The sequence below is a fragment of the Leptonychotes weddellii genome, chromosome 14, assembly GCF_054177405.1.
Source record: "Leptonychotes weddellii isolate Sample4059 chromosome 14, ASM5417740v2, whole genome shotgun sequence".
In the NCBI taxonomy this organism is placed as follows: domain Eukaryota; kingdom Metazoa; phylum Chordata; class Mammalia; order Carnivora; family Phocidae; genus Leptonychotes; species Leptonychotes weddellii.
Window position 1 is genome coordinate 58,953,169 of NC_138382.1, and position 18,084 is coordinate 58,971,252.

An 18,084-nucleotide genomic window follows, 5' to 3' on the forward strand; every position below is an offset into this window, starting at 1 on the left:
CGCCTGGGTGGCTCAGTTGGTTAAGCGACTGCCTTCGGCTCAGGTCATGATCCTGGAGTCCCGGGATCGAGTCCCGCATCGGGCTCCCTGCTCAGCGAGGAGCCTGCTTCTCCCTCTGACCCTCCCCCCTCTCATGTACTCTCTCTCATTCTCGCTCTCTCAAATAAATAAATAAAATCTTTAAAAAAAAAAAAAGAAATTCTGATCTAGTAAATAAGGAACTAACTAGATTAGGACTCATGAGACCAGATCACAGTTCTCCCATTAAAAAAAGAAGCCATTTATTCTTCACTATCTCAATTTTTTTTAATTTGTGCTCATTTCTGAGGATTTTGATAACAAAATTAAAATGCACATAAGAAAATTAAAAGTAGGCAAATTCATGGCAAAACTAATAATGCAGGGCACCTGGGTGGCTCAGTTGGTTAAGCGACTGTCTTCGGCTCAGGTCATGATCCTGGAGTCCCGGGATCGAGTCCCACATCGGGCTCCTGGCTCAGTGGGGAGTCTGCTTCTCCCTCTGACCCTCCCCCTCTCATGTGCTCTCTCTCTCTCTCTCATTCTCTCTCCCTCAAATAAATAAAATCTTTAAAAAAAAATAAAAACAAATAATGCAAAAATCTAAATAATTTCATTGTTATATATTTATAAGCAAAGTAAGCTTTCAATGCCAGCTTCTGCCAGCTTCTTGTGCATACCACAATTCTTTTTTAAGTAGGCTCCACGCCCAGTACAGAGCCCAACTAGGGGTTTGAACTCACAACCCTGAGATCAAGACCTGAGCTTATACCAAGAGTCAGATTCTTAACCAACTGAGCCACCCAGGCGCCCCTGAATACTACAATTCCAACAAGAATTTATCAGTGGCAACAGTAATTATCATACTCTACCTTTGCAGTCAGGAGTAGAGCTAAAAGAAGGGTTCCTATTACTAACAAAAATATGATGAAAATGCTTATTATTTTGTCTAACATCTTCTCCAACCAGATGATCATCTGCACAGAAACAAAAAAGAGAATTACTTATCTTTCAAGCACAACTTAATAAAAATGCATACATATTCAAATATTATTAAGACAAAATAGGATAGTCAGCATTGCAAATCAAACTATGGCATAATGATTAAAGCTGTAAGCAACTTGAGAAAATTAACTAATAGCATTAATTACTGTTGTTATATAAAAAGAGTTTATTAACTAATGATGTAATGTATGGTGATTAACATAACATAATAATAAAAAAATAAATTAAAAGAGTTTATTATTGTCCTATCTAAGAAAAGGCAATTTGAACATAATCCATATTTACGTTTGAATTCTCATACAGTGCTATATTTATATTTCAAATTGTAATTTGTAATTGGCAAATATTCTAAACAACATAAAATATTTAAATGAAATAATGATAATACATTAGCTGACCTCAAATCTCATGAAATTTTACTGTCCAATTAGCAAATATAGATAGCTTTACAAAAAATATGCCTCTTACAAAACAGGTATGCTCTAAATTATACAGATAAATTAGGAGCAAATTAAAATAGGAATTACATTCAAAATATTTTTTCCCTTTGATGCCACTAGGGTTACAAAAACAGTAATAATAAAAATCTAATGTTAAGGTAATGATAAATATCAATTTCAGAATACTACCCGGGGGGGGGGGGTCAGCAGGTAGATGCACAATTAGGAGGGGTACAAAATGGGCTTTAATTACATAGGTAATGTTTTATCAAGCTGGAGGATAGACTTACTGATGTTCTTTACATCTTTTTATATTTGAAATATTTCTTAACAAAATACTTTTTAAAATCTGATATTCCACTTGAAATTTCCATTCTTTTGAAAACATAAGCTTTAGGACAAATTGACTGTAAATAAAGAATAATCATTATTGTAATGGTTATTCCTTAATCAATAATTAAAATTATGCTCTTCCTAAATGCTACTTGACATTCCATTTTCACAATCTTTCACAATCACAAATAATCCTACATTTAAAAAAATGTTTGTTTTCAGAATATATAATTCTGACAGATTTCTAGAATTTCTGCCATGCAAAGCTACATTTAACATTTCAAAAATAAAATCAATTAGATGACTGCTGAAATACCACATTGCACCCTTCAACCCCTACATAAGCTACAGCATTGCTGAATAAGTTAGCCTTAATTTAAATCTGAATTATGCTCTCCAGTGAGTTAAACAAACAAGAGCAAATGGTGGTTAAAAATAAAACATGACTTCTAAAACATTTTCCATTCCATGCTAAAAGCTTGCATCCCTTTATCTTTCATGAAAGATACTATCACTAAAAGATCAATGCAGTGAGCTCAAAGATAAAAAGTTCATCTTTTATCTTGACAATTACAGCTTCAAACAGAAGAGTTAATTTTCAGTGCATGCTACCAAAGCATCAAAGACAATGCAGAGATTAAAAAAAGTAGTATCAAGTTTTTAAGATATGGAAGGTCAGATGTCATCTTTTGAACGTACATTCTAAATCAATGAAACTGAAAAGTTTCACAATTAGAAACCAGCTCTACACAGAGTTCTTGAGACAGTTTCCTGAGGAAAGAGCTAGGGTTGTATTATTCTTCTTTGTAGTTCCCAAGCCTGACAGTGCACGGCACATGGTGAAAGCTCAAATATATATCTGAACAGGCAAACATAAATAATTTCAGAATTAAGACCAGATCTGTATTCACAAATTACAATTTCTAAAAATAACTTGGGAGCCCCAATTTTTTGAAAAATGTGTATTCTGAAATATGTTTTTTAAATGTAAATGATGATTTAGAAAGTACAACTAAATTTAAGACCAGGTATTTCTAACATATAAAACATGGAATTCACAAACACATTATAAATATCAACATTACAAAATCAAGCTTTATGTTTTTAAACCACGGTAGAATTTTCCTACCAGAAGCCATATACCTAGGGACTGGAAAAAATCCACACTAAGAGTCACCTAAATAAAAATTTATATTCAGGGCTAACAGTGAGGGTTAGAGGTTTCATTCAAAATTTAAAATAAATAAAACCACTTAAGATGCTCAACATATAAACTAAAAAAGATGGGAGGGGAATCTAGTCACATTATAGATGGCTAAGGTACAGTGAAAAAACAGGACAAAAAGGGAGACAGAGAGAGAAAGAGTGGGAAAGAGAGACCAGGAAAGACTTATTAAAGAATAAAGGGAGATTTTTTTTTTTTTAAAGGTCAAAACAGGAGGAAAAAATGTGTGGCTGGGGGCAACTGGTGCATAGAACCAAGGACCAATCAATAAAGAGGAAATAACGAAGTGGACAGAAAACTTAAATGGAGGATAAGAACCCCAAGAAAGAGTGAATGGAAGAAGACTCTCAAGGAAACAGAAACTCGGACATCGAAAGAGAAACACAGGGGTGCCTGGCTGGCTCAGTCAGTTAAGCATCTGCCTTCAGCTCAGGCCACAATCCCGGGGTGCTGGGATCAAGCTCTGCTTTGGGCTCTCTGCTCAGCAGGGGAGTGCGTTTCTTCCTCTGCCCCTGCATGTGCTCTCTCTCTCTCTCACTCACTCTCTCTCAAATAAATGCATGAAATCTTAAAAAAAAAAAAGAAGAGAAACATGGACAAAAGAAGCAATGGAGAAGCAGAAGGGAATGGAGGACAGAATTCCTAAAGAAATGCCAGAGGCACTGTCCAAGGAGACAGACCCTGTGCTGTACTCAGCTTTGGGCAGCAGGATCCACACCACCTGTCATCACTGCCATCAGCTGTCATTAATGCCTGCCTCCCTGTAGAAATCACACTGTCCCTGGTGATCTCCCCAGCCTTCTACGCTCTGAGAAATTATCTTAGTTATTAAACTTTATTTTCTTAAAGGGGAAGGGGAGTAATTTTAAAATGACATTCTGAAATGTTTCCAGTGTGAATGAAGGGCATGCATTTTTTAAAATTTAGATAGGTCAGTAAATGTATGGTTATACTGCAAGACTTTGAAACTTCTAAACAGGCTGGAGGGTATTATGTTGAGCGAAATAAGTCAAACAGAGAAAGACATGCATCATATGACCTCACTGATATGAGGAATTCTTCTTTTTTTTTTATTCTTATGTTAATCCCCATACATTACATCATTAGTTTTAGATGATATATGAGGAATTCTTAATCGCAGGAAACAAACTGAGGGTTGCTGGAGTGGGGGGTGGGGTGGAAGGGATGGGGTGACTGGGTGATAGACACTGGGGAGGGTATGTGCTCTAGTAAGCGCTGTGAATTGTGCAAGACTGTTGAATCTCAGATCTGTACCTCTGAAACAAATAATGCAATATATGTTAAGAAAAAAAAAGAAGAAGAAGATAGCAGGAGGGGAAGAATGAAGGGGGGGAAATCGGAGGGGTAGACGAACCATGAGAGACGATGGACTCTGAGAAACAAACTGAGGGTTCTAGAGGGGAGGGGGGTGGGAGCATGGGTTAGCCTGGTGATGGGTATTGAGGAGGGCACGTTCTGCATGGAGCACTGGGTGTTATGCACAAACAATGAATCATGGAACACTACATCTAAAACTAATGATGTAATGTATGGGGATTAACATAAGAATAAAAAAATTTAAAAAAAAAAGTAAGTGATCGTTCCACTACTGAATTTTCTATTTCATTATTCTGGGCCTTTCATTTTGCTTTGTTTTTTGAACCAAATTCTAGTTGAGTCTTAGTGCACATAACCAACACTAAAAAATAAAACAAGCCTTGAGAAATAGGTTATGTCTCAATTAACCACAGGTATGTTCTCTCTCACCCTCCCTTCCCTTGAATTAGTTTCCTAGTTCACTCCACTTGAACCTGAAAAACCAAATACCCAATACTGTAAATTTTCTGACCTTGGATGTAATGTAATAAAACAGACCTCAACTTATTTATGTGCTTTCCTAGAACACACAGTCCCAGAACTTACAGCAGCACTCCTGCTCTCCACCAATGCTTTACCTGTGCTATACGGAATCATCAAAGAAAGGAAACCGTCACTTGATCTCTTAGGAATCTTTTAAAACTGAGTCACAACTGGTTAGCTATGAATTAGGCTCCTAAATTAGGTGATCTAACTCATGTAGTCACCTAAGGTTAAATCAAATTGCACCTAATGACTTTAGCTCTCCTTTCTCTCATCCCTTGAGGACAATTTCATTTCAATATACACAAGCTGGAGCAGTATATAAAACCACCTCTTCTGATCAAAATAAGAAAATGTGACTTTTGTTTGCAGCACTATCATTTGCCAAGGATTGAACTCATTTACTCATATTAGTTTTGCAGGGAATGGAGGTACAGACAACAGCATGTACGTTGGTGGGAGCGAGGGAGTGCCCGGTAAGTGTATGTATGTATGTATGTATGTATGTATGTATTTTACACACTGTTTATTTTCAATCCAAAGTTCAGAAGTTTAAGGCACTGTCAAGTCCCCTCTTTCTTCTTCTTCAAAAGAAAGAAGAAAACCCTAAACTCTAACCCAAATGTGTCACCTTGGTCTATTTCTAAGAAGTACCACATTCTTCTTAAGGTCTGCTATAATATCTCCACTGACAATTTTAGAGTTCTGTTGTGCCTAAACACAATACACATAGATGTCATCTCTTGCTATCTGTCTCAGGGATTTGCTGAATTTAAGTCTAGAACTACTATATGTGGGCTACATGTCACAAGTACAGCACTCCTAATTTATCTGGATTATCCTTTATCGAAGTTATTAAAAATGTACCTATTTCATGCAAATCATGTGAAGCATTCACCATACATACAACCTCATACCTTGAGAAATACGAGGTCACAGGCCATGACCACCATCTTTTTTAAGTTAAAAATGAAATTCTAGAATAGTTGCTATTAAAAAAAAAAAAATACTATATAAAATTACCAGCCAAGTAAATCGAGTATTTCACAAATTTATCTTTTTAAAAAATTCCTGCGTCATTTATAAAATAAGTAGCAATAAAAAGTTCTCTTTCTGGGGCGCCTGGGTGGCTCAGTCGGTTAAGCATCTGCCTTTGGCTCAGGTCTTGATCCCGGGGTCCTGGGATCCAGCCCGGCATCTGGTTTCCTGCTCAAAAGGGAGCCTGCTTCTCCCTCTCTCTCTGCCTCTCCCCACCGCTCATGCTCTCTTTCTCTCAAATAAATAAATAAAATCTTTAAAAAAAAAAAGTTCTCTTTCCTTTTCGGTAACTATTGCCTAATGTGCTCTCACACATCAAAGAAGACTAAAGTAGGGCTACATTAGAGCTGAAAAGGAACGTCACTCACTCACTGTGGACAGAAGGACTCTAAGACAGAACTTCTTACACACACCTGGGCAAGGAGATAGTAACCATATATCCTAAATATATAGCTTTGGGTGTTTAGCACATTGTACTGTGATAGTATCAACATTTCACGACCTTCCATAGCTTATTAATTTGAACTTTAAAAGCAAAAACTAATTTTGACATATGGACAGAAACAGAATGAGAATGGAGATACAGGGGGAAGTTACAGAATTCAATAGTAAAAACCAACATCCATGTGTTCATTTACCTTCTTATTTAGCCAGTGCCAGAGCTTGAGGATAGGGGGTAAGGTAAGAAAGAGAAGATAAGAACAGTGGAATATCATTAGAGAATGCAATAATAGTATGAAAAGAAAAGAAAGTCACTGAGAGTATGAGGAGGAAATAATCCCAGACCAAAAAAACAAAACAAAAACTAGAAAAATAATTGTAATGCATTAACAAAGTTTTAAAATCAAGTGAATATAGTATTCGTTTAAGATATACAATGACTGAAATAACCACAAGCTTTGTGGGCAATTCAACAATTAAAAATACAAAAAATAGCCTGAATACTTATCAGCTTAAACAGTCACACCAAATTCCAAAGATCAGAATAATAACTAAGATTCTTTCACATATCATGTACCAAAAGGATTTTTAATTAATGTTCATATACTATGTGTTCACTGAACTTTGTGGTTGAAGCTTTATAGTATTGGTTATTTCACATTTTTTTAAACAGTAAAACACATCAGAGCTCATTTGGAGCAATGAACACCTGGCCAAAGAGCAGACACATCCAAGATTGTTAATATTTGGTGTATTTCCTTCCATCTCAATTTTTCTGGCACACATCCTTCTACTTTATGTAACATCCTTTCTTTCACACTAAGATTACCTCATCTAAACACCTCACAATATTTAGCACTATAATAACTAATGCTAGGTAGTGGACACATGATGTAAAACTTGTTAAACATAGGACTTAAGGCATTATTAGTGATATAAAAAGTATAAAAGCTAAAAAGCAAAATTTTATCAGAGTACTGTTAAATGCTCTTTGCGAGTTTTTTACTAAAAGTACACTCAATGCACGTTTAAAACTATACTTCAAACAATCTCCTGTAGAGGAATATTTCCAAAAACAGTAGTCTAATCAATCGAAATTTAACAGAAACATGAAAAACAGATTTATTCCCCAAAGCAGCAGCCCATATATATTATATTAGATAAAATATAATTATGGCATCAATTATCACTAGACACTCAGTTTGCAATAGACATTTATTCTGATATGTTTTATTATTATAGCCCAAAATGCTAGTTTTATTCATTTTACTATCTCCCTTAAGAAGAACAAATTGGCATACAAATTTGAATAAAAAAATGACAAATTTGGACAAGGCTACTCCATCACAAATACTTTTGATACACCCGGAACTTCAACTGACACAACTATAGAGTTGTCCTAAGTGAAGGGTTCCAAATACAAGTCCGTGGGATTCTGAAAACAAGATTTAGTGTCCATCCCTTCTGATAGTGGTAAGGCTGTCAGAAGTTAACTGAAATAAGACTCGCCCCCTTTAAACAGTCTGAAGGACTAAATCTGCTCTAGTAAGACAAAGCTGCACCCTATACCAGGAAGATGTGATAAATACGTTAAAATTTGTGGGAAGTCTTAGACTTCTTATTTAAAAAGTTGAAAAAAGTAAGAATACAAATAGGCAAATCACAAAATAAAAATATAAATAGCCAATAAGCAAACTCTATTTTTTAAAATTTCAAATTAAAACCACACTGAGATACTTCTTTTTATTAAACTGAAAAGGACATTTTGTTACACTATAACATCTAGTATTAGCAAGAGCTCAGGAAATGGGCACTGCCTTATGTTACATTGATGGTACTTAAAACTGGCAAGCTTTCTGGAAGACAGAAAGACTGACTCCTGGTTTCAGCTCAGATCATGATCTCGCGGTTGCAGGATCAAAACCCACGTTGGGCTCTGTGCTCAGTGCGGAGTCTGCTTCAAATTCTCTCTACCTCTCCCTCTCACTCACTCTCTCTCAAATAAATAAATAAAATCTTAAAAAAAAAACAAAAACAAAAACAGAAAAACATATCCCCCTGCATCTCTGTTGCCCAGATGTTACCATGGCTTTAGAAGATTTCTTTCCTTCCACCTCACGTGAACTCCAGTTATTCTTCTCATCTCTATCTATGCTGGTTTCATCTAACAGTATTAGTGACTTCACCTAACCTGAAGTCATGGACAGACCTGCTCAGGGAAACAGTTACTAGGCTCTGTGAGGAAGCCCAGCTCACACAGCACAGCACCGACAAAGATCCCAACTGGGTCTCGCCTGACTCTCCAGCCTCGCTTCTGCATATATCCCACCATGCCTGTTTCCTTGGTGCTCCCTAAGAAGTCAGGCTGCGGCAGTCTCTATCTACCTCTGCCCTGCTCCGTCCACCTGTTCCTCCTGCCCTGTCACCTAAGAAACTCCTACTTGTGCTTCAAAATTTGCTGTGGCACCACCTCTTCTGCAAAACCTCCCCTCTCCCACTGCCTCGCCAATAGTGAGTCCTTTCTTGCTCAGTACTAACACTGTACTCTGTACATACTTTCCTCCACAAATTAAAACCACAGCTAACACACAGAGCTTATTATGAATCAGGCTCCGATCTAGGAACTGTACGTCTATTAACTCATTTAACCCCCACAGCCGTTCTCCAAGACGCATGCTATTATATTTATTGTATTGGTAAGGAAAACAAGGCATAGAAAGGTTAAGAAATTCATCCAAGTTCACATAGCTAGTAAACAGCAGAACTGGGATCAGGGTTCATGCTCCTAACCACTGCATCTAAATTTTAATGGACTGCTGTCTCTCCACTGAACAGAGCTTCTGCATCTAGTTTTCTGTGAGTCAGTGGATTTTCCTGAGGACTTAGCCCATTATCTGACATGTGGGAATTACTCCAGAAATACTGCACTGAGGCAGCATTACCTGGCAATATAATTTTAGGCAAGTCACATAGCCCCTCTAGATTTCAATTTGGTCCTTATAAAATGAGGGAGTTGAACAGGTGCTCCATAACATCCTTTTCTCCCATTTTTAAGAGGGAAAACTACTTACACAATACTGACTCAAACTAAATCTATCCTACCCTTACAGAAGCCATAATTCTAAACTTTAAATTTCATCACAGATGTAGACATGAAACGTGTTATCGACAATCATAGTATGAATACCAAATACCATGACATGGAATATATGCATACATAAACTCCATTAAAACAGCCCAAGTCTTAAAATACAATACCTTGCTATCAACTTTTAACAAGAATTTTCCAAGCCCAACAACTGGCCACGGGGCGAGAGCCTCCTGCCGCTCCCTGAGGAAGTGCTCCACGGCCTGCCACCACACGAGGCAGCGTTTCTCCAGGAAGTCCACCACTCCAAAGTGAATAACAAGCTTTTTGAGGATCCAAACTAGAAGGAACGAATGCATATAAAACCAAAACATAGATTACAAAGTCAGAACGTGAAAAGGTCCTTTAATTTCATGTCACCTTTCTAAAACAGTGAAGCTAATATTAAATAAAAATCAATTAAGAAAAAAAAGGCAAGGGAAGAAATGAAAAGTTCATGGTATTCCAAACTGACAGAATTAGGACAAATAACTTTTTACACAATCCCCACCTGCCCATATACTACCTTCGCTGTGAAGTCCGAATCCCTGAAGGAGCCAGGGATTATTTCATAGACCATATAAACATAAGATATTCTGATCATGAAGATTTCAGTGACTACAATCCTGCCCTCACACCTTACCCTTCCGGGATGAAGAATCCTAACCCCTGACATGTCCCAATTTCCTTGGCTATTATAGATGCTCTTGCCAAATGTTATTCTTCTCCTTGGATGTTTAACGTTAGTGGCCAGAAAAGTATCAGGTATTCCATTTGCATCATGATTTTATACCCCTGGTATTCCTATTTCTCTACTTGATGCTGCTCTGTACATCCGAATCTCTGAGCAGGCTTCAGTAGAGAAGTAGAGTAGGGACAAGTAGCGTTGTTACAAATGGTCCCTGAGGCTACACAGGGCACAGCTTCTGCAGAGACCACTCACAGAGCACAATATGTATGTACCCTCTTCACTGGGCAGCGAGGTCACCCTGCAAGCAGGGGGTGAGCTTCTTATTAAAGGCCACCTAAGAAGGTGGTGGGGCCAGAAGGAAGTGCTATTTATCTGTGGGGGTGCCTTGAAGTCTGGACCCCGGATAACTGATCCCAACTACTATAATTTCCCTAATTCCGAGGATTTCTGTGTCCTTACCCCTGGCCATACAATCTAATGGTTCACAGTTTACTCTTTTGAACCATGAGCTCAGTGTTACATACCAGCTCAACAATTCCATCATTAACATTTTTAAATCTCTAGAGAGGTCCTAGGAAAGCGCCTATGATATCTAGAATAAGCCCAGAGTAATTAGAGGCTGTAGAAAATGTTCTGGGGGCCACCTGTTCAAAGCCTGCTCTCCCAAGCCATGTCAAATTGTTATGATGGCCTGAAGGTCAAGAAATGACTAGGATAAATGTTAACTCCTGCTAACAAATTTTAAAGAGAAGGGGGTTCCAACAGCACCTGACACAATTTGGCAGTATAAAATAAATCATTTGGCAAAACCAAAAATGTATGGAACAATCCAGAAAGAGCGATTTAAACTATTTCACTAAGCATTTCTATAAATTCCTTAACAGAAAGCATGGCTATGGTATGTACTTTGTGACTAACTCCAACTGCCAAACAGAAGTTCTGTTTGAGGATGCAAGAAGCACATACAAACTTCGACCTCATATTCTATGTTCCCTAAGGACAGGCACTATACAGTGTTCTGGTCCTAACAAATCTTTTATTTTTTTTAAACAAGGTAACTATTTTATTAACTGTCCAAGTTAATGAGAATCACAAGTTTTAAAACTAAGGATCTAGAAGGTAAATGGTCCAATGAGTTTAGATTTTTAAACCATGGTGGAAAACAGGCTTCCAAAAAGGAAATCATGTTTAAATCAATAATGAAAAGCTTTGATAAAGAAAAGACTAATCAAATTTAGGCGGTATCTGGATGGCAGGACCCTGAGCATCAACTGAGGACTTAATAAATTTGGCAAAGGGGAGCACCTGTGTGGCTCAGGTCCTGATCTCAGGGTCCTGGGATCAAGCCCCACACAAGGCTCCCTGCTCAGCGGGGAGTCTGCTTCTCCCTATGCCCCTCCCCCCTTGTTTGTGCTCTCATGCACGCGTTCTCTCTCTCAAATAAATAAAATCTTTTAAAAAGTAAATAAATAGGGGCGCCTGGGTGGCTCAGTCGTTAAGCGTCTGCCTTTGGCTCAGGTCATGATCTCAGGGTCCTGGGATCGAGCCCCGCATCGGGTTCCCTGCTCTGCGGGAAGCCCGCTTCTCCCTCTCCCTCTCCCACTCCCCCTGCTTGTGATCCCTCTCTCATTGTGTCTGTCAAATAAATAAATAAAATCTTTAAAAAAAAAAGTAAACAAACAAACAAATAAATAAATAAATTTGGCAAAGGTTCTGATTGCAGTAAGAGGTTAAGCCTAAACAATCAGGAAAGCATGAAATAAAAGACTCTTCTAAAATTCACCTGAACTACTTACTTTTCCATTCTCAGAAGACAGCTTTAAATATACAACTGTTTTATCTTAAAAGAGAGTAATATTACCTCAAATATTAAAATCCAAAATTTACGGGCGCCTGGGTGGCTCAGTTGGTTGAGTGACTGCCTTCGGGTCAGGTCATGATCCTGGAGTCCCGGGATCGAGTCCCGCATCGGGCTCCCTGCTCGGCGGGGAGTCTGCTTCTCCCTCTGACCCTCCCCCCTCTTATGTGCTCTCTCTCATTCTCTCTCTCTCAAATAAATAAATAAATCTTAAAAAAAAAAAAAATCCAAAATTTAAAGAAAAAGAAGGCTTCCAAGACCAGACCATAGGGACCGATTACCTGCAATAGGCACTGGAAGCAACTGTATAATCCACAGATTCAACCAGAGCTGGACTCCAATAATGGCCCACACAAGGGACACGAAGTAGATGTCGCTGGTCTTCTTCTTCCTGACAAACGTTCCCATTTCAGGCCTTTGTCTGCCCAGAGTGGGTGAAGGAGAGGAGGACAGCGCTGCAGGGGGCTCTCCTCTGTCCATAGTTTCTGAAAAGGGGGGTAAAATCACCACCATATTAGTCCACATTAGTTAGCAGTCCTATGGCGCAATTCACTAAGCTACTCTACTGTAAACCTTCAAAATGGACTCTGGCAGCATGATTACACTGGGTTAAAAAAGAAACAAGGATCTGGATGTGTGTTTGCATATGCACTGAAAAACGTGTAGAGAATTACACTACTGACCGTATTTAAATCTAGGGAAATTGAGGGGCGCCTGGGTGGCTCAGTCGTTAAGCGTCTGCCTTCGGCTCAGGTCATGATCCCAGGGTCCTGGGATCGAGCCCCGCATCGGGCTCCCTGCTCGGCGGGAAGCCTGCTTCTCCCTCTCCCTCTCCCACTCCCCCTGCTTGTGTTCCTGCTCTCACTCTCGCTCTGTCAAATAAATAAATAAAATCTTTAAAAAAAAAAAAATCTAGAGAAATTGAGTTCGTTGGGGGGTAGAGCTGGGTATGGTGAGTTTTTCACATTTTACTGTATACATTTCATACTGTTCCAAGTTTTATATATATGTAATTTAAACAAAAATTATGACAAAATAGCTGAGAATTATAATTACCCCATGAAAACTCCTCAAACTGTATAAAGCAACAAACATTAAGATACAGAATTCCTAGATCTAAAAATGTCACCTCTTTTAATATAATTTTATTAGATATATATGTATTTCTGATACAACACGGCTTTTCAGTGTCATTTCACCTAAAATGGAGCCAACTGCTCTTATAAAAACAAACCCAGGGCTTTGAAACAGGTCGTTCCCTTAGAATGAGAAATAAAACAACGACAGATTGCTGGGGGTGAGGAATTTTCAAATAAAGGAGACCATACCGAATGAGTTCACATAAAGTACTGTTTTCTAACAATGCAACTACCAAGTTACCTTTTACTATAGGGTTATATTATTTCTATTTCCTGGTTTTACCAAAACATACCATATACCTCAGAAATCATATAAGTCTTAAAGCAATATTATTCAGTATATGCCATGATGATGAAAATGAGTAACACCCTACAACTTGCATTTTGCCTTCCATTAAAAAAGCTAATGACAAAAGGATATTATATTTCATAAAGTCTCAAAAATAAAGGAAAGAAACAAGAACCCCCATACTGTCCCATAGTTTTATGTAGTTATATCGTGTTCCACTTACCCTGTCGCACTTTCTTCCTTCAGTTGAATGTCACCTCCAGGAGAGCTAAGACCTTGTCTGTCTTGTTCTCCCTCCGCTGAACAGCACACAGAATAGTACCTGACATACAGTGGGTGCTCCCTAAATACTGTTGAAAGACAACCTTCCCTCCCATTTCATAATGTTCATAAGGAACTACACAGTAGCCCTCTGAGTGCTGTATTATAATGTCCTTAGTGCCTCTCCTAATGTTAAATGTTTATCTGTGAGTAAACTGTTACTACTGACACACTAGAACAGTGTAAGTCGGCCCATCTCACCAGAACTAACATTCCACCCTGAGGTCTGGGGCTAAAGCCCAAACTAGTTATAATACGCTTCTGTCTGACTCTGCTCTTTAAGAATCTTTCTAATTTGGAAACTGCATGTTGGTGGGTGTGGTAGATACTTAGAAGAAGAGTAAGTTCATCACCAAAACATCATCCCCTCCTTCATTCTGAAAACATGATTCAATGTGAAATAAAAATGTGTTTTCCTACCACTCCAAATGACTTTTCTTAGCTGATCCCTCCTTTCAAGAGTTTTCTAAAGTCAGTTGTTCAGGAAGAGCTCACCAAAAATATTCTGTAACTGCAAATCCCCTGGCTCTAGTAGACCGCTTGGCACAGAGATGGCCCTTTCCATTCCTAAACCCTGTGTGAGGACAGTGTGACTTTAAAGCTGATGTAAATCTACCAGCTGGATCTCTTAGGAACATGGTATCCAGAACAACCAAACAGCCCGCTTTAGGGGAAACAGTTAATATAGTAACAGCATGAGGCATGCAAAGCAAACTTTGAGAAGTAAAGCAAGAAATGCCAGAGAAATGGATGACTGTAAGAGAGAGAAAAAAAAAAAAAGTTGGGTCAACAACAAAAGCAAAATGTAAAGAGAACAAATGTAAAGAGAGCAAAATAGAACAATGGAGAAGAACTGACAGCTATAGAAGTGGAAAATAAGGAAAGGATTGAGTGGGAAAAAATATGGAAAAGGTACACAGGGCACTAAGAAAAATAAAATAAAATGAAAGGAAAGTGAGAAGGAATAACAAAAGAAAAATAAGAAAAGCTTTTTTTTTTAAAAAAAAGGGAAAAGATAAAGATTCAAGATAAGAAACATAAAAAGGTAAATAATTAAAAGCATGAAAAAAGTGATTATGTGAGAACAAAGATGAGAGGAGGAAAAAGTGTAAAAAGAGAAATCAGAGGAAAAGGAAGGACCAGTAAATTACATTCTGTGATGCTCATGTCCTTAAGTTTATCCTTTATAAAGCATCTTTCATTTTCAGAATGATTTTGAAAACATTCCTTCGTAAGGTCAGTCACCTGCAGGGTGGGCGGAGGGCGGGTCCTCAGGGTTTGATTCGTACCCTGTGATGGAGATGGCCAAGGTTGCCAGAGTAGAAGCTGCCATGGAAATAACCTGCCCTGGTAACTCTGCTCCTGTAAAACAAGTATGTATTTTTACAACTTTTTAAAGCAAAGTGGGAAACAACTGTTACAAGCAGAAATATAGTCCTAAGATTTCAAAAGCAATAAAACAAAATGGTTATTAACTGATCCACTGGACCAAGGGTTCTTTACCAAGGGAGAATGCTTAAGAATCAATAGGAAAGTCTGCTAAAAATCTGGCTCCTGGACTCTGCATATCAGTCTCCCTTAGGAACTTCACACTGGTGCATGCAGCTCAGAGTGGAGATCTAAATGTGGAGTCCTGCTTTTTTACTTTTTAACTTCACAACTTAATGTAAATGCACATCTCTGCTGAAAAACACTGCCACACCAAGTCTGTGAGTTTCCTGAATGCAGACTGTCTTACTCTCCTTTGCATTACTAGCTCCCAGTACCGTATGGAACAGCCAACACTCAGTGCCCTCGATAAGAACATTCCATGAATGAATAGGCAAACATATGGGTACAATGCAAAACCATATAGCTCCATAAGGTGCATAACTCAGCACAGGCAAAATCCACCACTGAGAGTCTAAAATACATTACTCTGTTTCATGTTATATGTTCCCATGTTAAGTTCCTAAAAGGTAGTACACCAAGCTTAATCATTTGCACTAAACTCAAATAAAACACTTACCAATGAGGTCTGTCTGTAATGGTCAGCCCTTAATCTGCTATGGCAGACAACAAAGACTAGCTCACCCAGTGCCAGGTTCTAGCATGCTTTCCTCCTCCAAGGGACTGGAAAGCTACAGACTATACTCCTTAGATTCCCTTGCAGCTAAGGTCCCATGTATAAGGCAGTTTCTACCAAGCAGGCACACCTGTACAAGACTCAGAAGACCAAAGTGGGACTGACTATTATTTGGGCACTCGAGTGTCAAACAGTCATGGTTTTTCTGTAGGAACTTACTTAGCAGAAGTTCTAAAAGTTCTGCTATCTGATCTCTAACTTTGTGGCAGCTGTGGCATTTTGCTCAAATAGTCCTTTGGTGTCACTGAGCACTTTTTCCGGTTATACTGCTTCTGCCTCTGTCAGATCCAAGCTTAATTGTCTGGTCTTCCCCAAAATTCTATATGCTAACCAATATCTCTTTCTATTCTAGCTAGTGTGGATTCTACTGTCCACAACTAAGAACATTAACACTCACCAAATCATACACCCATACTCATAGAGATGGGACCTCACTTTTGGTAGGCCAATATACAATGTAACAACAGAGAATTCTGCCAAACCAATGAAAATAGCTTTGACCATTCAGAAAGCCAATGAATTTCAGCTCCAAATGAATTCCACCTACTCAACAAATCCAAGGCTGGCCATGTTCCAGAGACAAGTAGTCCAGGCCCTGAAATGGCTCACCGGTAGACCGAACCATCAGGATCAAGAGCATTCATCTTACTCAACCATATCCTATTCTTCCTCTAATAAATGCCTAACAGAGGTATGTTTTTAGACAATCCAAGAGAAATTCAAACTCATGATCTGGGAAGAGAACAACTGGGACCTATTCTTCTGGCCTAAGTATGTAAGGTGTTTCCTACACACCAATAAGGGAACAGGTTGAGAGGGAAAGACGCTGTCGGGGTGCCTGGGTGGCTCAGGCATTAAACGCCTGCCTTCAGCTCAGGTCATGATCCCAGGGTCCTGGGATCGAGCCCCACATCGGGCTCCCTGCTCTGCGGAAAGCCTGCTTCTCCTTCTCCCACTCCCCCTGCTTATGTTCCCTCCCTCGCTGTCTCTCTCTCTGTCAAATAAATAAATAAAATCTTAAAAAAAAAAAAAAGAAAGAAAGAAAGACACTGTCTTTCATGTCTCACATGTTCTCATCACTCACTGTATTGAATGCTAGGGATAAAGACACAGACTCTGCCCCCATGGAGTTTAGTGGAAGAGACAGATACGAATTAAAGAACCACATGGAAAAAAAAAATTCTTATCATACTTACGGAATAATTTGTTAATTCACCTTAAAGAAAAAAAAAAAAGAGGGGCACCTGGCTGGCTCACTTGATAGAGCATGTGTGCTACTCTTAATCTTGGGGTTGTGAGTTTGAGCCCCATACTGGGTATACACATTACTTAAAAATAAAAAATTAAAAAAAAAAAACACACAAATGTGAATGCATACAAACTATAGTGACTGCTATAAGGGAAACATACTATTTTATGAACTCCTAACAGAAAAAATCTGACTTAGTCTGGAGAATCAGGAATAGCTTCTCTTTAAGAAATGAAAATGAAGCTGAGAATCAGACAACAAAAAGAAATAAAAGGCATACAAATTGGCAAAGAAGAAGTCAAACTCTCACTCCACAGATGACATGATTCTCTATGTAGAAAACCCAAAGGACTCCACCAAAACATTGCCAGAACTGATAGAGGAAATCAGCAAAGTCACAGGATATAAAATCAATGCACAGAAGTTAGTCGCATTTCTATACACTAACAATGAGGCAGAAGAAAGAGAATTCAAGGAATTGACCCCATTTACAATTGCACCAAAAACCGTAAGATACCTAGGAATACACCTAACCCACGAGGTAAAGGATCTGTACTCTGTATAGAACACTCATGAAAGAAATTGAGGAATACAAAAAGAAATGGAAAAACATTCCATGCCCATGGATTGGAAGAACAAATATTGTTAAAATGTCTATGCTACCCAGAGCAATCTACACATTCAATGCAATCTCTATGAAAATACCATCAACTCTTTTCACAGAGCTGGAACAAAGAACCCTAAAATTTGTATGAAACCAAAAAAGACCCCGAATAGCCAAAGGAATACTGAAAAAGAAAATCAAAACTGGAGGCATCACAATTCCAGATTTCAAGCTATATTACAAAGCTATAATCATCAAGACAGTATGGTACTGGCACAAAAACAGACAGATCAATGGAACAGAATAGAGAACCCAGAAATG

At 38.4% G+C, this 18,084-nt stretch overlaps 1 protein-coding gene across 2 annotated transcripts in view; it reads right to left on the minus strand.

Annotated features, from left to right (window-relative positions):
• Nucleotides 1-18,084, minus strand: part of TMEM245 (transmembrane protein 245) — a 99,236-nt gene that overhangs the window by 60,199 nt on the left and 20,953 nt on the right. The window contains exons 4-8 of one of the 2 annotated variants that reach the window (XM_081803359.1): nucleotides 15,031-15,147; nucleotides 12,318-12,521; nucleotides 9,619-9,788; nucleotides 6,558-6,581; nucleotides 891-995 (exon numbers count right to left, since the gene is read on the minus strand). In XM_081803359.1, coding sequence (XP_081659485.1) covers nucleotides 891-995; nucleotides 6,558-6,581; nucleotides 9,619-9,788; nucleotides 12,318-12,521; nucleotides 15,031-15,147 — 620 coding nt within the window. The remainder of the gene's footprint in view (nucleotides 1-890; nucleotides 996-6,557; nucleotides 6,582-9,618; nucleotides 9,789-12,317; nucleotides 12,522-15,030; nucleotides 15,148-18,084) is intronic. The other variant, XM_081803360.1, reaches the window with a different exon arrangement.